General features: G+C 38.5%; 1 protein-coding gene across 4 annotated transcripts in view; it reads left to right on the top strand.

Moving 5' to 3' along the window:
• DCP1A (decapping mRNA 1A) overlaps positions 1-14,791 on the top strand; it is a 34,410-nt gene extending 19,619 nt beyond the window's left edge. For 2 of the 4 annotated variants that reach the window (XM_086846709.1, XM_023935449.2), the window contains exons 6-10: positions 2,559-2,678; positions 5,899-6,654; positions 7,374-7,439; positions 9,180-9,398; positions 10,865-14,791. In XM_086846709.1, the coding sequence (XP_086702835.1) occupies positions 2,559-2,678; positions 5,899-6,654; positions 7,374-7,439; positions 9,180-9,398; positions 10,865-10,945 (1,242 nt within the window). In that variant the 3' untranslated portion in view covers positions 10,946-14,791. The remainder of the gene's footprint in view (positions 1-2,558; positions 2,679-5,898; positions 6,655-7,373; positions 7,440-9,179; positions 9,399-10,864) is intronic. The other 2 variants (XM_086846710.1, XM_086846711.1) reach the window with 1 other exon arrangement.
• Positions 14,792-24,255: the final 9,464 nt, after the last annotated feature.

Below are 24,255 nucleotides of genomic sequence, written 5' to 3' on the forward strand. Positions count from 1 at the left end.
TGCTGCTGGGAGAAGAGAGAGCACATTTGTACAGTGATTCCTTCCAGGAGTTGCTTTTGCAGCAGAGTTCCTTTGAGTACTTGGGATGTGAATCTTTGTGAGATTGTAGATGGTTACAGCACAGTGTGGGACGAGGAGAAGAGTAAGCATGTGGATTAAACCTTGTATGAGCCAACTTAACCTCTCACTGTCTGATGTACTTGAGGTCAGGTCAATGTGATAAATAATACAGTATATTTGACCCAGGCTAGATAATAATTTGTGGAAATATTTCATATGTTCTTATGATGCTTTAAAATACAGATTTTAAAAAAAGATTATTCTGAATGTATGTCAATGCTGTTTGGGGAGAAGGTGTCTGTATGAAGGCCAGCATTGTGCAAGTAGCAGCTTTTGTGAGATCACAGAAGGAAACATCACAACCTGCATGATTCATCTTTTAGTGGTGTATCAATTTAGACAGATTTGAACAAATAGAAGTCTTTTTGCAATGAAGGGAGAAAGCTCATAGCACAGGAATGCACTGCTGTGATAGTGCCCTCCTGGGTGTGATGGAGCCTTTCTCCCTCTTTATCCTGGCAGTATTGGATAATACACATTTCCAACAGATGGCTGTTGGATGACTTGGGATATTCCAGCTTCTCTTCTGATTTTCAGCTTTTGCTAGAAACAAAGTTCCTAAACATCATGAGTGAAGCTCTGTAGACAAGTGATATTCTGATCAACAGGAACTGGTATGCAGATATTTTAAGGGACAGGCAACATCTGATAATACAACAGTGAAATAGACAGGGCATGGGCTACAGCAGAATTATTTTAAAATTGGGGAGTTGTATCTTTATTTCTTCTTGTTGTATATGTGTGTGTTTGTTTCTTAATATTTTTAGAACACCAGGGAGACTGGAATAATTACTTCATTTCCTTTTTGTGTGTACATGAACCATAAATGAACCTGTTCACGGTGATTCCATCAGAGTGATGTGTGATTGTAGTGCAGTACAATTGTCAGAAAAGCAGAACTGAACAATGTTGGTCACGTCTCAAGCAAACTTTTGTGGAGAATTTTCTGTTGAACCACCTCAGCTTTAGCAACAAAGCCCTGGCACATTAATTTTGGAGCTCTTGTAGTCGATGTGTGCCAGTGTTAAAGTGATGAAGTAACCAACTTGTTTGGAAGATTGCTTCTTGAGACCTTTTCTGTCTTAATTTTTTTTTTAATAATTTTATGTCACTTGGTAATTATGCATGAATTTGTATTTAGGAGGAGAAAGGACTTATCTGCTGGTACATTCCAGATGGATCATACAGTAATCCTTGTGTGCAGCCCACATGAGATTGGCGGAGTGTCAGCATGAGAAGGGGGCAGAGGGAGTGAAAAAGAGATTTATGAAGGTCTGAGTGATTTAATCTAGGATTCCAAATCAGCTTAATCCTTCAAGTACACACTACATCAAGCCCATATGTGAAAATGAATGAACTCTGAGATTTATTTTTTTTTAATGAAGTGAATGGATGCTTTTTATAGTGTGGTTTTGTGTGTGTATTTCAGTATGAGCAGGGAAACGTACTGCAGCTTATCCTCTAGTGAGAAGAAAACTCTGCCTTTCCTGATTTTATAACTAGAAGGCCTTCAGCATTTCAGGCACAAGGAGTTTTGACCTTGTTAGTGACTAAAAGTCAGAATGCTGCAAGAGTCTGCTTCTCTTTGTCCTTAAATCATAATATATAGCCTTGATTTTGTATTTATTGCTTTCAATTAGAATTTAAAAACAAAATGATAAAGCTCAGATTGCTTTTTAATCCATTGCTAAAGTTTAAGCCATATTTTACTGCTTTGGGTAAGATACCAGAGCAATCATCATGTGTCATGCTAATGGTTGAGCTCTGTCATATCAGGTGTAGTTTACCCATTAAAAGCTGGATTATTCTACAGTCTGCATTTTTCCACTGGTGATTTTAACAGTAATGGAATAGCTATATTTGTTTATGTTTATTAAAGATGAAAGTCAACTCCATCTGAAACATAGTGTGTTATAATGCAACTCTCTTGCCTGGTTTTGTCTGGTTCACAGGAAACTAACACCTGATAATGGATGTACATGGTTGGTTAAATTTGGTGGAAATAAGCTGTCTCTCCATCCATTTAGAGTGCTTTCTGAACTAAGCAGTTCTAGTTTGGGTTCCTGATTGAATGAAGTGTAGCAAACTTCTCTGTTAGCAGCCAATGCTGATACAGGATGTGAAAAGCCCACCTGTTCTTTAATGTCTTATTTTTGTTCTTGGTGAAAAAGTATACAGTCAGTTGTATTTTCTTGTTGTTTATCTTTTAATAGTAAAAAGTAAAAGCCTTATGACTGCATACGAGATTCTGGATGTCTTGGTATGATTTTTATTTCCTAAGATTTGTGAATTCCACGGTTTCTTAGAAAAATCACTGCTTCATACATTGTCTGTATTTCAGTCTGAGGTGCCGTGTAAACAGGACTGTGTAGTGGGTAAATGTACACTAAAACTTATGTATTTATATTTTTTTTATTTTTTTTTTCTTCCCTCCTCAGAATCAGATTAGTGATCTAAGTATTATATCAAGTTCTGGAATGCAACAGAATTCAAATCCTCCAAAGCCAGAAAGCACAGAGCCTTCAGAACAGAGGCCTTCATTACAAGTGCAGGAGCAGGTATGTTTCATCCAACCCTGAATGAGGGGTTTTTTTTTCATTTAGTATTTTGTTTTGGTACCAAAATAGATATTTTTCTTAAAATGCTTTCAGTTGTTTGCCCAGTGTATTATTGCTAAACAAATGAGTTTGAAGACTTAGGATCCTACATTCTGTCTTTTGATGACTTAGTGTTTTAAAAATAAGAGACTATGTCCACACTACTGTGAACATCCATGTTTAAATGGGCCAGCTTGGCTTCTGGAAGAAGTCATCCATGGTAATGTGTGGGATGATTTGGAGAGACAAGATGCAAGAAAAGATGCCCATTGGTCAGATCTTTCACTCAGAAACTCAAGCCTTGGTCTTCTGTCTCAGACATTTACAGGCTTCAAAGCCACAGCTGTGGTCCTGCACAAGGGAGCTGGGGCTTCATATAAGGCTTTGTAGAGATAAATTTAGAAAAAAAAGTAAATGAACTGTGTGATAGCTGAATTGCCTGTGACAGGGAAGTGCCGTGGGCCTGCTTGCAGTGCCACCCAGTGGGCACGGGATGGGCCCTGCTGATGCTCCTCGGAAATGCCCCATGGAAAACTCTCCCTGCCACGGTTCACTGGGGTGCTTCTGATGCCATAAATCACCGTGCCCGAGAAATGAAATCCCCTAGGAAAACGTGGCAAATTTGCACTTAGTACCTGTAAATAATGTACACATTTTGGAGGAGTTCCGAGTTTGAGCTGGGGCTGGACAGCAGCAATCTGATTTAGAGGTAGGGTAGTAACAGTTCATGAACTGAAATGTTTGTTTGGATTATTTCTATCACAGCCCTTCCAGCCCCTGATCAGCACCTCTGGTTTTGGGTCAGTGATGGAGTGACCCCTGGCAGCCAGCTCTGCGTGCTGCAGGCCATGTCTGAGGACCTGGCACCAGGGCTGCCTGAGGCTTTGCTTTCAAAGCACTTATTTTCTTTGGGTCATTCCATGTAGACTGTACAAAATCAGCTCAAATGCTCCACCTGACAGTGCAGGGATCTGCAGAACAGGAATCAACTAACTAGCAAAGGAAAAAGTGGAAAGATAAGATTCTAACAAATTTCTCAGAAGTAATTAAAGGGAAAGTTGATTTCTAGAACATGTAAAATGTCATATTTTTAATTCTGTTGAACTATTTAAAATAGTTGGTGCAGAGCTATTGGAAAAAATTAATTGGGTAACATAAGTGATAGTTCTCTAAAGGCAGTTAAGTGGGTTCAAATATATCTCAAATGTGTTGGTTCTGAGCCACACTTGTAGTAACATGGACAACTGAGAGACTATTGGAAAAACATTCCATTTCAACTATAAAAATACATTTTTCATCTAATTAAAACAGATGATCAGCGAAATCAAAAAATAGTGTGCATATGATAAGTACAGTGAGATTGCTAAATTCCCTCCAAAATGTCACACTTGCATGTTGATTAACTTCATCTCATGCTAAAGATACCACACATTTGGGAATAAAAATAAATGTCTTCTGTATGATATTGTGTAGTTAAGTGTTGTATCTTTGCAATTCAAAATTAAAACCAGTTGTATCATGAAATGCTTCTGTGCCAGCAGTCTGCAAAACTGAACCAGAACACTGGTACTGAACCATGAATTAGCAGAGCTGGGACTATAAAGCTTAATTTATCTGAAATAATTTCTGGAGAAACCCTCTGAGCAGCAGGAGCAGCATTCTGTTCCTATCAAATAAAGTGATCTTGTGGCATTTATGCAGCCCCTGCTGATAAGAGTCTTCATAAACACGCTGAGTTGATGATATGCTCAAAGTACACCTCAAGCAGACAAGGCAAAAGAGGTGTTTTATCCTTCATGCTGGAAAGTAACTTGATGTTTGAGACTATCCAGTCTGACTTGGATCAGGGCATGGCAGAGATTTCAGGTTATTGCTTGACTATTGTGATGTATTAATAAAGGAAGGCTGGTCAATTAATCATACTGAAGTGAAATGATCTGGAACAGTGATTTGTCTCTTAATGGAATCATTATGGTTGAAGGACGGGTCTCCAGAACAGTAGGATCAGTGGAAAAAAAGTAAGAACAATTTTCTAGGAAAATATTCCTAACATAACTAACAAGATATATAAATTATAGAATGTCTCAGCCCCAAAATGAAAGGGTGCCAGACTTCTAACTAGCTAAAATTGGATAACAATGACAGTAAATGTGAGTAACCTGGGCAAAAGACAGTGTGACTTCAGGCTCAAGGGGATCCTGTTGGGCTCTTTGTGGCACCTGTGCTGCTGTGCCTTGGCTGCTGCTCTCTGTGCTAGGGAAATCAGAGCCAGCAGAGCAATGTCATGGTGCAGTGGTTGTCATTGTGAAGTAGCATCTTTGTTTAGACATACCATCAGAATACACTGGAATTGTGCTGCAGGCCATTCAGTCTTCTGAAGAGAATGTTGTATTTCAGTCCAGCTGTTTTACATAACTTCTGGTCATGTGCAACCTAAAAAAAAAAAAAAAAGGAAAATTCTTATATCACTGGTGTTAATAGCTGTTTCTTTTCTCTTTACTGAAACACATTTTAAAATATTTTCAGCAAAATATGATATTCTTAAAACTATTTTTCTAACAATGTCAATGGTGTAGGCTGGATGCATATTTTTGGACAGACTAAAGGACTGGTAGACGTAACTGTGTACATATATGCACTTTTCAAGGAGATATATTTTTAGGTTCATATAAATTATCTTACCTATTGTAACATCTAATGCACTAGGGCAAGGAAAACTCTCTGGGCATGCATTGCTAGTTCAGTCGTTCAGCTTCTGGTTTTCATGTTCCTTTCCCATTTAGGCCATTTAACTATTTCCAGTTCTGCAAATTCTTTGAGGATTTTTTTAACAAATATGTTTTTCCCTCCAGTTCCCTAAAGTGCCTTGTGTAGTTAGGGCTGATGGATGGTGGCAGGTGCCATGTTCCTGACAGAATCCATAGCCATCCCTTTTCCTGACTACTACTGCAGAGACTGTCCTGGGATGGCTGCAAGGAAAAGCCATACATAGCCAGGATGTTCCTCATAAATTAGATTTCAAAATTTCTGTGAATAGGGCACCGTTGATACGCAAACTGTATTTTACATGCATTTGACCTAGTTGTCTCTCCTAACTTCCTTGAATTTCTGATAGACTGTGTGAGCTGCACAGTGCTGTGTCTAGTTCTAAACTGAAAACTTCCTTCTCCCTTCTTTTTAGCCGTTTCAGTCAAGGCAGAAGCATCTGACTTTGGAGGAACTGTTTGGAACTTCTGTCCAAAAGGAACAGCCTGCAGCTCCATATTCCAATCCAGAGAGAATGGAGAAGCTGCAGACAGATGCATCTGCCAGAGAGCAGCACAGTTTGCTTTTGCCTTTTTCCTTTGACCAGCCACCAGTAATGCAACAATCCCTGGGGAAATCTGAAAGTCCGAGCGTTAAACCCAGTGCCAATCAGCAGGACTGTTTAACACCTATGATAATACCTCCAGCTTCGGTTTCCCAGCCTGATATGAAAAACGTTTCAAGCTATTCAGTTCGTTTAAGCCCTGTTCTTAATTCAGCCTCGACAATGGAAGCTGCCCCTGCTCAGATGCTTCCTGGCCTCAAACAAAGCAACAGTCTAATGCAAGTTATGCAGCAAGCTGCCAAGCCCATATCCCCACTGGTGAATCAGCCGCCATCTGAAGTGAACCACGCTCCACAGAATCTAATGGCTGGCCAAAGCCAGCTCATAGCACCCTTGACTACAGCAAACACAGGGACTATCTCGAATGCATCTCATACAAGTGTTGATCTTCTCCAGAAACTCAGGTTGACCCCACAGCATGACCAAACACAACAACAGTCTCTCCCTAAGACTCCCTTAACACCAAACATCTCTGCCTCGGTTGGCCAGCTTGCAACACCAGAAAGCTTCAAAGAATCTCACAGTAAGCCATCAGCCTTGAACAGCAAGATAATCTCTCCCCTTCAGGTATTCTGTGTGCTTTGATATCCATGAAGCTTTAGACTACATGTATTTTTACCTTGCAAGCTGTGTTGTGATTTATTAGCTGTTTGAAGAGAATTAAGGACTTCCACTGTGTGGTATTGATCAAATGGCTAAGTTAGAAATCCAGTTCCATTGCTAGCATCTGCAGTCAGTGACAGACCTGTCTGTAGAGGAGGTTTTTCAAGCTGTTGCTGTTAGTGGGTGAATAAGTCCTAAAGGTTTCATCTATGCTTGTGTCAGAAAAAGTAATGCTCAGAGCTGGGGTTCTAAGAAGGGGCAGAAGGTTGCAGGCTGAGCTCTGTGATGAGAGGTAATGTGGTGGAAGTCTAGCCTGTACCTTATTTGAAAATACATGATTTACAGTTTCCTTTTTCTGATTATTTTGCTTTGAGTGTTTTGTACTCCCATCAGTTTTAACCCACTTCTGTGGGTACCTGTGGGCTGCATTGAGATATTACTTTATAGGTTTGCCATCATGTTGAAAGCATAAAACATAAATTCAGATTTTTTCCTCTTTTTCCAGCTTTCCATTGATTATATCAGTTTTACAAAATTGATCAAACTATATCTAAAATCTGTTGAAATTTGCATTTTTGTGGCTTTCTTAAAAGCAAAGAACCACATCTGGAAATTGAGCTGTGGATGGTAACTTGTGAATTTTGCTTTTTTTTTTTTTGCTTTTTTTTTTCCCCTTAACTCAGACTGTACAACAAAACAAGAAATCAGAAGTATTTCCACAGCTGAAAACTTTGTCTAAAGCAAGTCAAGTAAGTGGAAAAGTAAATTTCTAATTGGTCTTAGGAGTTTTCTTAGGGAGAAAAAAAGCCAGTACCCAGCTGTGGTAAGGGCTTAAAATGCAATCTGTGTTTTACTGTGTCTCAGTTTTCCTGAGACACCTTGTATTTTATGAAAAGATACAAAGCTGAAAAAATTGAAGATGGAGGAAAAAAATAACAAGTAATTGCTACTGCAAAACTAGTGATAAGTAACTGCGAAAGTTTTAGCCAGCTAAAAGCAGATTTTAGATTCTTAGAACTGCCTTGGGTAGCAGTTTAAAATAATGTCAATTTTAAGTTTCAGGTTGCAGTTACAAAGTAACTTCATAATAGTCAAGTGTTCAAGGGCTAGCTTTAGTTACCTTTTTGTTATGTATTTATTTTAGGACACCATCTGTGTTTTAATTCTACTTTTCCCTTATGCACCCACTCCTTTTTCAGTCTCTTGCCTCAGTCTGGTCAAACTTGCTTTCCATTAAAGCAGTTTCAGTAGCATGCCCAGATCTGATTGTGAAGGCAAGAAAATGGCCCTACATGAAGTAAAATGCTGTTTTAGCTACTGGGCTGCTGTAAAATAAGCTCCACAGTCTGCTCATGACCCTGTTAGTAAATAATTACCTAATTAAAATCATTTTATATGGATTTGGGAGTTTTAAGAAACATGTGCATGTTGTATAGTAAACTGTCAGTTTAAACACATTGTCTTCAGCTGAAATCCCACGCTGTGAGTCTTCACAGTTTTGACTACAAGAAAATCAATTTTCTAGTTCTGATGTTGTTGATGTTATTTTATACACATTAACTTTGGATGGCTTTGGAGGGCTTTTTCCTCTGAAGATAGTTGGTTATCCGGGAGAAGCTCTTTTTGCTGACATATCAAACATCTTTACAAATCATATTTAGTGTTGCTTTTCCTTGGAATGAGATTGGCTTGTTTATTTTTTCACCACATTGGTCATCCTGGAAGCCTGAGCAAGACACAGATTATCAGCCTGAGTAACAATTACAATTATCAGGAAATGTCAGAGTTACTCAAAGAGGATATTTATTCATGTCCAGTTGATGCAAATGTAATAGTCCTATAAATGTGCAATTTATGCCCAAAAGAAAAAGTGGTGAAGGCAGTATGTGCATTTTTGTAATGAAATGAAGACAGACCTGTGGAACAATGAGGTGGGGTGATGGTCCTCAAAATATTTCCATCCTCCCCCAAGGGAAAGCAGAATGAGAATATTTCAAAGTACTCCAATGCTTTAATTATAACTCAGCGGTCTCTTTAAATATGTTTGAGATGCACTTCAAATTTGAAGTATTTGTGGGAGGCCATAGGAGGGGGGTGCGGGAAGCAGGACTGGTCTTTCTGAGAATTCTGAAGGAAAATAATTTGCAAAGCAGCTACAGGCTCCTTTAGATTACTTAAGTGAAAAGCTCGACTTTTGTTGTATGTATTATGTTCTAAAAATTCTGGAAGGTAGCAACCACATGAGTAGGAAGTAGTCTGCATGCAAGAATGTTCAAGACTGCCTTCTTCAGCTTTGAAAATGAGAAGTACTATTGGTACTAATCTTCATAAGTAGATATTTCTTGATTAAGAGCAGCTATTCTGCAATATCTGACTGAATAATCATGGCTGCAATTTATTTCATTTTCTTTATGCTCATTTCTCCAGCCTTTACAGTATCATTCATTCTTACTGAACACAGTGCTTATTAATGTTTTGTTCTTTTGCAGGTTGCACCTCCACAGTTTGTTACAGCCACAACGACAGTAACGCCTTCAGTACTCTTGTCTCCAAGTGTGTTCCAGCAATCAGCTGCAAAAGCTACTGAAGTGGAGAATAAAGCCAGTTCTTCTTCGCCTTTAACACTTGGAACAACAGAAATTCAGACTACACCTCCTACTGTTCTCAGCAGGTCTCAGCTTCAAGAAGCACTGATACATCTAATAAAGGTAGTGTCTATATAGAGCTCAGTTTCTGAGGGATGGGGTCCAAGCACAGAAGGCAGCACTGACAAATTCTGTACCCCTGTAACTCCTTTTGCCCTGAAAGATTACAAAAGATGTTCTTTTCTGTTGGAAGGGGCAGATTACTCCACACTGTACACAGAGTATAGCACAGCTTGCTCCTTTTGGTTGAGATGTTTAAGACTTAGAAGAATAGAGTGCCTGGGATGTGTCCTTTCACATCAATATGAATTTGTAGACAAGTGAGGAGTAACTTGCACTAGTAGAAGCTGGTACTGGGGGAGTTGATTTCGCTGTCTTTGTAAGTATTCCACTTCCTCAAGGAAAGCTTTCCTGTTTTCAGTTCCCTAGAACCTTTCCTCATCTTTGCTTTTAGTGTGTTTCTTTGAAGTGGAAATTGTAAAGTTTTAGCTCTGCTATTTTTAGGGACTAAAAAGATCTGTTGAATTAAATCTGTGATGTTGGGAGCAGCTGTGCACTGAGATGATTTTGACCTCTAATGTCATAGTGAAGTTGCCATAAATGACAAACAGTTCTTTCTTACTTCAGGATTCTCTTGCTCACTCCATGTTGGTGTTAGTAGAGCTTGTACCAAAAATGCAAGTCTAAAAATAACTAACAATATCTTCCCAGTGACCAATTTGTTAGGACCAAGAAGGTCATTACCAGATCCCATCATTAGGTTGCCTGGTTTATCTGTTCCATTTTACATAACCTTTTCTTCTACTGGTGTGTATGGGTTTTCTAATTAAAGACTTAAACTAATCTTGGAACTGAGCTCTCTTGCCAATATTCTGAGTGGTGATTTTAGAGAGCTGACAGGGATATTTGTCTCCAGTCTTTACAGAGAGAGAGCTGAATGAAGACCAAAATAGGCGTCTCCTGCAACATGGGAGTACTCTCTGTTCAGACCTTGTAAAGAGAGTATTACATCCTGAAGCTAACTTATTAGATTGCAGTTTTGTAACTTGTCATTTGAAGGAATTAGACTCAAGAAATACTGTAAATACTGTCCATAGATTAAACCAATTCACCTCCCAGTCATGCTTTGACATGGGAATTCTTGTAGAGCAGACTGCAGTCCCATTTGGGCCTGACAAACAACATCACATCTGACACTCAGGTAGACTGGATTTGGGAGCTCATACACAGAATTGGATTCTTTGTGCTTAAGACTATGGTTTGGACTCTAGAGGGAAGCAAAATGTGGCCAGGCTGACACAGTGACCCCTGTCTGTTTGAGCATCCAGAGTGCCTGGTGATGCTTTCAGCTGCTGCCCAGCCTCATGGTTCACAGCCTGTGTGTGTTCCAACAGCACCTTCTGTGCAGGCACACAGCTACTTCCCTTGTCAGCTGCAAGGAATCCTTATCACAACTAAAGTGCCATTAAATTAAACCTTTTTTGCATCTTTTCACTAATGTTCCTTATGTGTTTCTATTTTTCCTGCAGAACGATTCCCGTTTTCTCAGCACTATCCATGAAGTCTACTTGCAAGTCCTCACCAAGAGTACAGACAACATTAAGCTATAATTGAAGCTGAATCTGCTTAAAATATGTTCATTTAAGAAACAATTATGCCTCATCTATAAAACTAATATTTTTGTAAAAGAATATTTAGTTTTCAATGTCTTGAATTTGAACCTGTTAGGAAAGATTGTTCCTTAAATACTTAAGAAAGTAATGTTCTCAGAATGATCTAGGTTTTCACTGTGATCATCACCAGCAAACCTTTTTTTTTTTTATTGGGGAGGGGACTTAGGTTGCATTTGAGCTCTCATTGGCATTAATTGAATGTGCAGATGTTTGTTCTGGCTCTCATTCCTGGCTGTATTCATTGTTCAAGGATTACAGACTCCAAACTATTTCAGCCAGCAAATGCACAGTGTAGTACACTACAGCACACCAGAACCAAATTCAACTGTGGGAACTTAGTTCCAGTTTGAAGGACTAAGGAAAATGAGAGCAAAATGCCTTGTGATTAAGCTGGCAGGTGTGGGGAACAAAAGAGTCTGGAAGCCAGGCCATTGGAGCTAAATCTTTAACAAAAGGTCCAAAAATGTGATTGGCTCAATACATTGGCAGTCTCTAGCTAATGCATGTAAATTCATCCTTTCAATTTTTCATTAATCTTATTTGTTTCTGTGTTACTGACATAAAACACCCAAGCCAGTTGGGCCATTTTCTCTAAAAAGGCAAAATTTGAAATAGGAGCAAAATGCTCAGTTTAAGCAACAAAGTAGTTGCACGTTATCATTTTAAATTTATAGTTAGGAGACCAGCACTGGAAGACTCTCTCTTCCTGTTCAGCAGTGTTTGATAAAATTTAAATATTTTATTCCCTTTTAGCTTAAGAATGGACCACACCATAGTTGGCTTTAACTCCTCAGTTGTGTTGGAACTGCAGTGTTGAAAACCATGCAGATGGGAAACAAATGCATGCTTTTCTTCTGTTGCCCTCTCCCCAGATTATTAGTGCACACTTCGTAGTCTGAAGTTTATCTAATTAAAATGTTACTGCTTGGTATATGTGATTTAGTAAGTCATTATTCACTAAGAATTTAACTGGGTACTTTCCCATTTGAAATCAGAAAATTTTAAATTTTATTTTCTTATGCTGCTCTGTTGGTTTACCCATAGGTTGTATTTATTTCTTAAAGGCATGCAAAGGTTATTAATCTGAGTTCAGGTTTTCACCTTTTCCAGCAATAGTAGTTTTAAAGGATGCTTTTTCAGTAGAAAAGTGTTGGGTTATTGAGTAAAGAGATGATCTTTGTAGTGAGTTATGATGCACTGCTTCATTCTTTTCCCTCAAGCACTATTGAAATATGAAGAAAAATATTGTTTGGCTCCTTACAACATATATGTAAGTATAGATATCCTAAGGATTAGTTAATGTTGACATAGTCAAGGTGCATGGCCATTTAATTGGAAACTAGTAATTGAGCTTTAATTGTGACTTGTTCACAAATCAGGATGTTTTAGATACAACAAATATTTACATTTTTATGTATTTGATCTATTTTAGTTGTTTCCTAGCTTTTTAGTGGAAAATATATTTTGTTTAGCACTACTTGCCTTCTGAAAAGCTCTTCTCAGCCTTTGAGTTCAGTGTTTCCAGTTAAAATATATAGTATATTGTTAGAAAAATGTGCAAGATTCAGGGAAAGATGCTAATGTGCGTTCATCAAGAAATATAATGGATTTAATGGTTGCATTTGAATTCAGCAATACAAACTCAGACTTTGTTAAGGAAGATAGGAGCTTCTTCCCTAAAATCTGGAGTTACAGTACTGTGTATGCACATAAACAGTGAGGCTCAAGTTAGATTGAAGGTCTAAACTGATTTTCTGCTGGACTTTTTAGGAAAAGTTTCACTGAATGGGACAAACCAGTGAGCAGTTCCTCTGAACAAAAATGGACAGCCTAAGCCAAATAGAGGGTTTCTCTTACCTGGATTTAGCAAAGATAAGAGTCTGTATCTTCTCACTTCTCGTGGACAGGTTATGGTTTCTTCAAGATTTGATAAAAGTTTGTAAAAATCAAAATGTTGGAAGCCGATAGTGCACATTAGTACTGTTTGCTAAATACAGTCATATCCAAAGATCTGTAGAAATGATAGGAAAGAGTTGTATTTTGAGTTCTTCAGCCATACAAAAGTAATAATACTTTGAATATCCTTGACTTGTGAGGGTTCCTGGGCAGCTGGAAACAAGCAGTTAGCCGGTCCTTACTTCACTTTGGTTTTGTGGTGTCCTGGTAGCAGCAGGTTTTTGGTTTACTTCCCTGCCCAAGCTTTCCAAATGAACTGGCAGAGAACCAGAGTTGAAACTGTAGCATCCACAGCGACCTTCACACCTTGAGCAGGTGTGTGTGTTTGTTCCAACCTCTGCGTGGGGCCAGCAGACACAGGAACCCCCGGTGCAGAGGTGTGACAAGAGCCAGGGGAGTGGCTCTAACATAAACTCCTTTAATTAAAAGCTCACTGTAAAACACAAGGTGAATGGAGTGTAAAATCTCATATTTTTTTTTAATGTGGACAGTATTTAAAAACTACTTTTTTCTGTAATTTTTTTTTTTTAAATTTTTGTATAAGTTTGAAATGACCAGCTTGTTAAAGTGCTTGATTTGTGTTATCCTCATGTAGGCATAACCAGTCTGTAGCAGGTTACCTTGGCCTATCACAGGAAATGATTGTGACCATTTTCAAGTGATTTTTATTTTTTTAAATACTGGCTTAATGGGGATTTTATCTATTTTTTCTGGGAATCAAAAAATGATTAATTCAGACTACATTCCCCAAATTAATTATTACCTAAGCATGTTTTTTGTGGCTCACATTAAGTTACTTTAGGTTTGAGTTTGGATTTTTACTTTTTCCCCAATCAAAGACAGTTTTAAAACCTACAGCTGCTGAATTGTTCAGGAAAATCAAAATTCCCAGTTTTGTAGTTAGACTTAATCTGTTGTTATTTAACAATGCAAAGTTTATATGAAAGGTGCCTAACAGCTATTAACTTCAGAAGCAGAATATCTTTCCAAATTAAAGAAGACTTGCAGAATGAGTGATAAAAAAAATTCAAGTGATTCATCCTGATTTAATATAAAATGTGTAATTCTGTGTATAAATACTCAATATTTAAACAGTTGCTGCTGGATGTATAATTTTTGCTTGCATTTCTAATTGCTTCATTTTGGTTTATTTCTGAAACTCATTATGCCATGTGTAGTCACTGATAGAATTTCTGAAATGTTTTGGAAAGCAAACTTCAATTTGGGATTTCTTGGTTTTTAAAAGCATTCTGAGCAAATCAGCCATCTTTTTGCCAGGTATTTGAGTTGCTTTGTACAGCATATCTTAACAAGAGGAATGTGTGCAATATGTATCACCTCATTTTTGTCTGGCAATGTTACGAAAATGTTAAGATGCAATATCTTCCTTTCACTTCAAGTTGGAAAATTGCAGTATCTCTGATTTGGTGGTGTATTTATTTTTATCTATTCAGTGTATGGGCATATGGTTAGTTAGGTTTGTTTTATGTACATTATGTGCTTTTAGTAATTTCTGAGTTTTATCACTTCTGCATATGCACCAGTTGTAGCCATTTGCATGTTCTCTCAATATGAAGACCGTGGGGAAGGGGGGGCTTCAGGAAAGATTTCTGGAAACCGGAATAATTGTAAGTCAAAAAATGTAGATACTGCATCATTAACGTTTTTGGTATGGTGTGGGTTTTATAGCACCTATGTATGTTTGCAGTTGTTAAGTTATTGCATAAATGTTTAAGAATGAGCATTTTTTTCATCCAAAATTTTGTATGTTTGCAAATATATTTTTGTAATAAAACTTCAAAACAAATGTTTCAGCACCTCCTAAAATCTTGTGATGTTTCCTTTTATTTCTAGAGTACTATTAGCCTACTGGAAGGCTTGGTTTTTATTTAGGGTTAATATTTTCCAGAGAAGAAACTCAAATTCCTTACACCGTTCTGAGGGTAGAACCAAATTGCATTTGTCCACTAAGAAAATGCGACCAGAGTGCTTGAAGGGCAGTGGGGAACAGCCTCTACAAGCCCCTCTGCTGCTGTCAGCAGCCTTGTGTTTTGAATTTGATAAACAGGTAGATTTCCTCTCACATTAAGAAATGCAGATGTACTTTCACTGGCTTGTAAGGACAGCTCTGTGTTTAGTGCCTTTTTGTATCACTTTTTTTACAGTATTCCCTTTCATCCATCTAGACATGGCATTTGATTCTCAGTCCAGTGTTGGTCTTTGATCCAAGACATTGGAAGTTGCAGTTGTCCCCCTATTAGGAGGATATCTGATCCTGATAACCATTCCCTGACTCATCCAAATTTCACAAAGTAAAATAGGGAATCTGATGAGGAAGAAAAACATAAAGTTGATCTTGAAATTAAACAAATCTTAGGCCTAAATCTTAGCTAGATGCTTATTCCCATTCTAACTTCCCATAGGAGCTGGTGGTTGCAGGGCAGGTCAGATGTCAGGGGAGGTCACTGCAGAGTGGCATTTGTTGCTCTAATGGTTCGTATTGGATTGATGCCTGTGCTGTGTCCTGAAGCAGATCCTTCTAATAGAAGACTGCCATACAAAATCGGTGTAGAAGTCATGGATTTACTGCAATATAACTGAAAAGAAAAAATGGAATTTGCTTAGAATCAAACTTTAAATTCTGGAATCTAGATCTAAATTCTATATTAAGTGTGTTGACTGGTCAATATCAAGAATATTTTTTTCATTCTCAGTGCCATTGATCTGTTTCTCTTCTCTGGTCCAGGTATTCCTCTTCACTGTTACTCACATGAAGTGCCCTCCTTTGGTTTAGGAATAAGGTAATACTTCTGAATTCCTCTGTAGCTCCAGCTAAACCAGGCACTGTACAAAAAGTTTATGCAAACCAAAATCTTTTTGGCCTTTTCTCTCTTGATCCTATCGTCATGTTTTAAGTGCATGAGAGCATAAAGTCAGTCCCTACTACGATGGTGATATGCACTGGATAGAATCAGGGAACAGACATTAGGCTTCCTAAAGCTCATCTAAAATTCAAGTTTCATTTGCAGGCTTGCAAAATGAAATAAGTTGTAGCTCATGTTCGTGGGCCAAATTGCACTTAATGGACTCGTGTTTGGTAAAGGTTCAACTACACTTCCTTCTCACCACAGAAGGTAATATAGAGAGTAAGAAACCTGTCATTCATACAGGTTTTTTTCATTTGTTAATAGGATGCCTTCAAGTTACTAAATAGTCTTTATTATGGCTGAGGTAAATTTCAGTTTAGTTTTCTAACCAAAATACTAGAAATTATAATGTGTGTTATTGGAAGATACTTCCAGTGCTCAGTACAGGAATTTTTTCACCTATCTTCACACAACTTTAGGTGTGAAGCTTTTTCCCATCTTCTAGATTTTGATTGGGGGGTTTATTTTTTGACCTGACCTACTTATTTAGGATAATTAAATTTATGTGGTAGACCTGTAAATTAAAATACAGCCATGAACTGTAAAACTCGTCCTTGTCAGTTACGCAACAATTTTTCACTTCCTTTTCATCAGACAATCCTAATCAGGCTCAAAAAGCATTGAGAAAAGAGGGCAGTGAAGAGAGATTTTTATCTGTTGCTGCATTTTTGAAAGAGTGATGGCAATAAAATGAGGAAAGGACAATTGAATAGAAGATTCCTGAGAAGGAAACAAGGGAAGGAATAGCAAAAGAGTCTTAAGTAAATATGAAAGGGGATATTGTAGAGAGAAAAGTATGGCTTGTGGAGGTATTTCCTGAAGCACAGAAGAATTTAAGTTACAGTTTTGTTTTCTGGTCTACTGCATGTCTTCAGGTATTCACAAAGCTCAAATGCAGATTGCCTGTAAGAATTCAGAGTATTTCAGGGTGTGCTCAGAAAATGACTGGGTAGGCATGATTTCCTTGCTCTAATTCTTCAGGTCTGCTGCAGGGTTTTTTAACCTCTGCTAATGAGGCAGTGCAGAGGAGCTGACTGATCACAGCAGTACCTAATTTTTGTCTTTGCTTGTTGACCTCCCATTACAGTTAAAATCTGCCACATAGAACAAGGTTGCTTATTCCTCACTGCCTTTTGTCTTTCATTTTAAACAGAACTTTAAAAATATTTCTACCAGAATCCATTCTTTAAAATTCAAACAGGCTCATTTTACAAAATCAACCTTGGGAAATAAAACCACAAAAAGAATAAATAAGCCTTACATGCTAGCTGAAATGAAAGCACCTGCTCTGCTCTTAGGCCTTTCTTGGAAACACACAGGGATGTGATGTAAATGCACAAGTTTTACTTCTTTTTTCCTCATAAATAAGTTAAGAATCTTTTAAGAGTAAATACAGAGCAAAGATCACCCAGCCTGGCTCCTGTAAACAAAATTCTACGTTGGTCTTAATTTAGAAAGCATATGACTTGCACCTCTTCTTCTTGTGGTTTGGAATTGGGATGGGAGAGGCTTAGCAGGTTATCCAGCATTCTCATGAGATCTCTGGGTGATGCTGAGCACCTTCTCTGATTTACATTCTGAGCATCAAACAAATTCACTTCTGTCCTCTGGGGACACAGTTCTCCCATGTAACAGAACTGCTGCAGAGGAAGTTTCTGTTCTCTTCAGCTCCCCACAGGAACTGAGGTACAAGGGTGCAGTTAAAGCCTGCAGGACCTGGCTGTGTACAGAGTCTGGTGTGGTTTACAGCAAGCCCTGCTCCTGATGTGATCTTCAGAATATAAGGCATGGGGTGCCCATTACAGAGAGAGCTCTACTTTTCAGTGGTTTAATAGGAAAATCCTGCCACAAGAGGAGCTTTTACAGAAAACCCAAAGGTTTGGTTAGAAACGCATGCAGTACTCTTAATAAGGGTTTGAAAATAAGTTTATATTCTTCAGATACGAAAGCAGCTGTCTGAGAGAAACTGCCTAGCATAACAGACATGTGAAAGTAATGTAGGTTCAGTCTGTAGTGCCTGAGCCTGGGCCTGTGATGTGGCTTTATCTGTAACATTATTTTAGGGAAAAAAAGCCTTATTTTATTACTGCTCCTATACCTGTTCTCATGCAGTACATATAATTTCTTACAATTACTGATGATGTGCTGCACAGACACTGGAGACTTTTTTTTTCTTTTTTTCTTTTTTTTCTTTTTCCTTAAATTCATTAGCAGCTAAATAATGCTATTACTGAAGATGAGCTGAACAATCTGTTCCATGTCTAACTGAAGTCACTGTTTTTGCATGTGGAGGGATGTGCTGGTGGTGCATGATGAGAGAATGCTCTGGCATCGATCCACTTCATCCATTCTTAAATGATTTCCTTCTTGAAGGACTTCTAATGCAGATCTTCTTTCAAAGGACAAGAATAGTCAAAGCCCATTGCCTTGCAGAGGTCAGGCTGCAGAGGATTTTTTTTTTCACTTTCTCTCCTATGCATTACAGCACATATAAATCCTGCTTTATTTGGTCATTACAGCTCTCTTACATCTTCCTTCTGAATGTGCACATCCTATGAAAGCCTTTCTGTTTGGGAGATTTCACTTTACACAAGTTATCATCAATAACTTCATCCTGTTAATTTTGTCAAATTCAGTAAATTGAATACAGATATTAATTTAAACAAAGACTAAAACTAATAACTTCTAAGCTTGTTTAAGAATGTCATAGAACTTGAGTCAAGAATCAAATAAATAAAGCAAACATGGTGAAGTAGCTGTGGAGCATCTACCTACATTCAGTAGGCCTTTCAAGCATAGATGCAGGCAAAGGCCTCAAACTCCTACTGCACAAGTATTTCATATTTATCTTAACATAATTTGAAGAAATTGCAACAAGTGAAAAGTCAGATTATAAATTTAAATAGATTTGTAAATAATACCATTAACTGGTTAAACAAAACTAATCCAAATACCCCAAAATAATGCAATAATAGCATTACAAACTTTGATTTAAATACTGTCATTTTCTTGCACTGCTAGCAGAAATGGTTCCATAAATATCATCGAACAGCCCATACCTAGTCACTGTGAGTTCCTTTAGCTGTGTGAGACTGCTTTTGTTTTTCTCTAGCAGGCTACATGTTAGATAGACATTTGATAAAAAAGTCTCATTGTGTTATTTGGTTTAATCTTAACATTTTTCATGTATCGTAAAACTGTCATAATATTTTGGAAACTGCAATTTTTGGGTTGGGTTTGGTTTATTTCAGTAAATGACATTTTTATTTACAGGCAATATAAAAATTACTATGATTTAAAATCGTTTTTATTCAATATTTGCCTGTGTGTAACTCAAAAATGGTCTGTTCTGTTATTAAGCTTTCCATACACATATATCCTTTTATTATGACAATTTTGTCAGCTGAGGAGGTTGTAGTTGAGTTGAACTATGCATCTATTCTGTTTGTATGTATTTTGTCCTTGTATCTTGCTCTTACAGACTTCAAAGGTGGATGGATTTCCCTTCTGGATGTTTCTGCATCAGGTGCTGCACAAGAACCTTGCATTTTCCAGGTTGCTGGTTGTTTGTAGTCTGTGTATCACAAACTGCTGTTCTGTGGCAACTAAAGGATGTTGGCAGTGTTTTTCATGCCCCAATGGGAACCACAGAGCTGATCATTATTTCACAGCCTGCTGAATATTCTTTTCACAGGGTGTTCACTTGAGTGTGTGCTTGTGCTTGTCTAAAACCACTTGCTATCACTGATGAAGGAATAGAATTTATTTTGAGTAAGATGTGACAGTAAGGACCGAGTCTCTGGAAAATTGCAGCACCAAATTTGGTCTCACAATGTACTGCATTCCCATCCATCAGGCTACAATGATTGGAATTCCACCACAATTCCACAGTGAGTGGAATTCCACTTCTGTTTTTTAAGGTACTCTGCAAATGAAATGAAACCCTCTGCACTACATGGAGATGTTCAGGACTAGCAAGGTGACAATTCAGGACAGCAGTGACTGGCAATTCCAGTTCAGTTTGGGATCCACACAGTGCTCAACCTGCAATTGCACAGCCCATTGGTCTCCTCCCATGCCTCCACACATTTTCTTTACTCACTACTCTTTGGATTTTGTAGTGATGAACTCTTAGTAGACCTGGATTTGGCAATCTTTCGAGAACAGTTTTTAAGGCAAAACTGGGCATGTAGCCCCATGGTAGCTAACTGGCCTGAATTCCAGCAGTGCTGAGTGCATGCAGCTCCTGCTCTGGTAAACAGGGTTGCATGTACTTATGTCAGCAATGCATTTTTGCAGTATCTCAGCAAATGTCAGTCATAGCTGAGCTTTCATGCTTCTGCTGCACGTAATGCCCTGACACCGAAACGTGGAGGAAGGGATGGAAAAATCCAGTTATCCTGTGTATGTATTTGATAAGCTGTCTAGTCTAGTAGTTAATACTGAAGCTAACGAGATGTGATTGTATGTTCTGAAGCAAGACTCATTGTCCATACACTTGCATCCTTGTTTTAATCACATTGTACATGGTTTCAGAGGCAAGTCCCAGGAATGTGGAAGAAATGTTGAATGTTGTATGCAATGTATACCATGACTCCAGCTATTGCTTTACAGTCCATCACACTTGGTCAGAGCTGCAGAAATAACACGCCTCTTCAGTAGATCAAAGTGGAGGCACTGACACAAGGTGGAATTTCATCCTGTGAATGCTTGAGCTGCTGTTTTAACAACACAATACCACAATAAGCACTCGGTGATGCAGCACAAGGATTCAGGGAATGGTGGGGGAGCTGTGGGCAGTGATCTCCTGATGACATTGTCAAAGATTAGTCTATCTTAAGGTCTTTTTACCATTCAGATAACAATGGAGGAAACAAAAGAAGTTGTGAGCTATAGTAATACTGGACTGATCCAGGTCATCCCCCTTATTTTCTTACAGGAGGGAAACAAGAAAGCACCGTATGTCCAGCCAGAGAAGGCACTTGCTAAGGTTGCTGCTGCCAGTACACTTGGGACAGCTGGTGAGGGAGCCATCCTTACAAGGCAATTCAAGAGCAAATCTTCACTGTAATCAGAGACTTGACCTCAGGCCTTACCCTTCAGCCAAAGAATGGAATCAGCCTGGGCCAATAGAGGCAAAAGCAAGGCTGTGATCTGGACAGTTTATGTTTAAAAGAATTGTGAGACAAAACAAAGGGCATTGACAAAGGAGTGGGGAATGACTGATCTCTGTTTTAGTTAACTGTCATCTCACTTTGCAACTACCAATGATGTATGCAGAGAGCAGTAAGTCTGGTAACACTCACCTCTTGCTTACATTGTATAGACAGAAAACAGGGATTAAATTAATGTGTTAGAAGTAAAAACCTAGTATATTCATTACAATTACTTCATTGTTTTCATGATACCTGCTTCCATTTCAATATTTTTCTCCTGTGTTTGTAAATACTACCAGCCATCCAGAAAGATGAAGTAGCCATATCTCTAAAATAAGCTTTTAGTTTCCTGATGCAAATGTACTTATGAAGTTTTTTGAAATTTGTTTTCTGCAGCTGAAATTGGGTGCACAGCCATGTTTTCTTAATGTATCTTTGGTCAATACAAAATGCTGTGGAGTTTGGCATCATAAACATGATTTCACTTATGCTTGGCCTCATTTGAAGAACTTACTTTATGCACCTCTTCTAAACCACGGATTAAGACGACCAAATTGTCCTGCCTAACCTCACTCAACTGACAGAGATAACTCCATGTCAGTGAGATGATGGTTAAGCCAAATGTCAATATCTATCTGAAGAACAGTGTTTGAACAGCAGGGGTGATAGAAAAATTGCCATTCCCTTCCTCAGCACAGCCAGTATTTTAACAACTGCTCTCAAATCAGTGAGCATGGTACAGAGCTCAAGCTAATAAATGCTGCTGTGCTGCTAAAATGGTTTTGTGGCTTTGACTACATTGGCAGGTAAGAGATTCCAGTAGAGCAGGTCTATAGAGCACATGAGAAAGTGCTGAGGACTCCCCATCTGCACTATAAGGGAGTTTGAATCCTGCTCCAGACAAGCTCTTGTCTGTCCTGTTGGACTGACTACTCATTAGCACCTGGGATGTACTAGCTGCTTTCTCAGACCGAATCCTCTGTTTCATCTTTAAAGGAATCCAGTTCATGAGCTCTGGGACTGCTCAGCAGAGAAAGCCAGAGCACAGTGAGCAAGGAACAATCAGGAAACTTGATCCAAGTGGTAGCTCAAGCAGCTTTAGTCATACCTTCTGATCTGCTGCAGGCAGAATCAAGTGTGCCATTGCCTTGAGAAGACTGACAGGTTGTGGAAGGGATGCAAGAATGGACAGAGAAGAGGGAAAGTTGTGCAGCATGCTCAGAGAAGTTGGCCACCCTCACTCTACAATATTAGTTTGATTTTAGGCCTGTTTGAGGCAATGGCACAACCAGATCCTGAGCAAGATATTTGCTGATGTGTTGCATATGTAAGATTCAGTGAAGGATCTTGTACAGGTAACTTAGGTTTGAATTTACTGTTACCTCACCAACAAGGGAGATTTTATCATTTAAAATCTGCAAAGAGATAAAATCAGTATTTCTCATAGATGCTACTTATAACTCTTGAGATCTTTGATGCTCCCCTGCTGAGAATATTCCTTTGGGCATCAGAGTTCCAGGAGGACAAAAGAAGTCCCTATATTGTTGTACCTATATTGTAAAAACTGGATTTTAACAGGAATATTGTGGGGGAACTGCTGCTCAGAATGGCTGTTGATTGTCTCCACCCTGTGTGGCAGTCCTGTTTCTGTTTCCTCGACTAGGATCTCTTTGGTATCATTTCATGCACAAGTAGCTACTTTCTAGCTATCATGTGTTACTTGATTTCCAAGCTGCTGTTTAGACAGGGTGGGTTACAAGGTGTACAAAGTGCCGTTCTGTACCCTGAGAGGAAACTTGCACAATGACCATGAAAGTGCATTAATACCCTCATTTCTTGGCCTTCTGCTCTGCCACTGAAAGCTCTTGGCATTATAGCCCATGTCATCAGAGTTCCTAAATTTAAAGCAAGGCTTGTGTGATTGTCATCTTTTACATCCCAATTTTATTGTCCATATCACTTCAAAGTGTATTACTGACATCAAAAGATTTGGGTAAATGGTTCTGCAGAAAGAAAAAGAAAAAAAAAAAAGGTAGTTGGCCTACCCTACCCAATTATTTGAAGATTGAATATAGATTGGAGCAGAGCAAATGGTAGTTGCAGCAGTTAACCTTTGTATAGTGCTCCCCAGAACAACCTCTGCACTTTGCTACTGTCAGGTCTGGTTGTTTGGCTCTGTTTTATCCTTCCTGGCCTATTTCCAGTCTAGTTTTTCTTCTGAAGATTTTTATTAAAAGGATTTTCAAGAAGACAACTGATGAAGCTCTTTAAAACAAGCCAAGGGAGTGGTGTCTGCTTTTACTTCTTCTAATAAATTCATTAGTTTTTGGGAAAAGTTTTATGTCACCTTGCTAAGAGTTTAACATTCTACTTCCTACTGGCAGTTTGCCAAGAGAGCATGGCTGAATGCTCTGTACACATGGTATACATTCAGAAACCCGAATTCTGCAGAATTTGCTTCTGAAACCCAAAGCCTGCAGATCCTTCAAGGTGAAGGGTTTTTAATGGGGGTGGTTCAGTGACTCCTGGGAGCAGATGATGATAGCATTAATTCACTACATGTAACTAGGATATTTTTAAATCAATACAATACAGTTTCTAGGACAAACTATCAGTGCACAGAACACTGAAATACAGGAGTGCAGTGCAGGAATACCAGGTTTAATGAGCAAGATCTGAGGTATCTTAGAATCATAGAATCATCAAGGTTGGAAGACACCTTTAAGATTGTCAATTCCAACCTTCAGTCTAGCACCACTACTTTTTTGTCATTGTTGTCTATTTGACCTTTTTTGGTTTATTTCTAGATTTTGACTTCTAGTGCTGCTTGAGCTTTCTAGAATAAATATGAAGTATTTTAGTTCCCTATTTAAGTCTAGTGTTAATGTCAATGTGTTCAAAATTGCTAGAGAAAATGTATTGGCTGATTGATGGCAGGTGAAGTTAATATTTTATGCAAAAGTCTCTGTGTTCATCAAAATTTTTAACATATATTAATTATGAATTATATCCTGACAGGAAGCCACATGAGGCAAGTCTGCTACTGTTCCTCCTGCGTGAAAGAACCAGGTTCCTGTTAAGCTGTGGGATACTGTAACATCATTTTAGCGACAGGAACGGGCCTGGCTGGAGATCCTCAGCAACAGCTTTATGGAGCAGGGGCTGAATCAAACATGTGGAGGGAGGTGAAGCTGCCCCTCCCGGCCCT

Source organism: Cyanistes caeruleus, chromosome 11 (genome assembly GCF_971803275.1).
Source record: "Cyanistes caeruleus chromosome 11, bCyaCae1.hap1.1, whole genome shotgun sequence".
In the NCBI taxonomy this organism is placed as follows: domain Eukaryota; kingdom Metazoa; phylum Chordata; class Aves; order Passeriformes; family Paridae; genus Cyanistes; species Cyanistes caeruleus.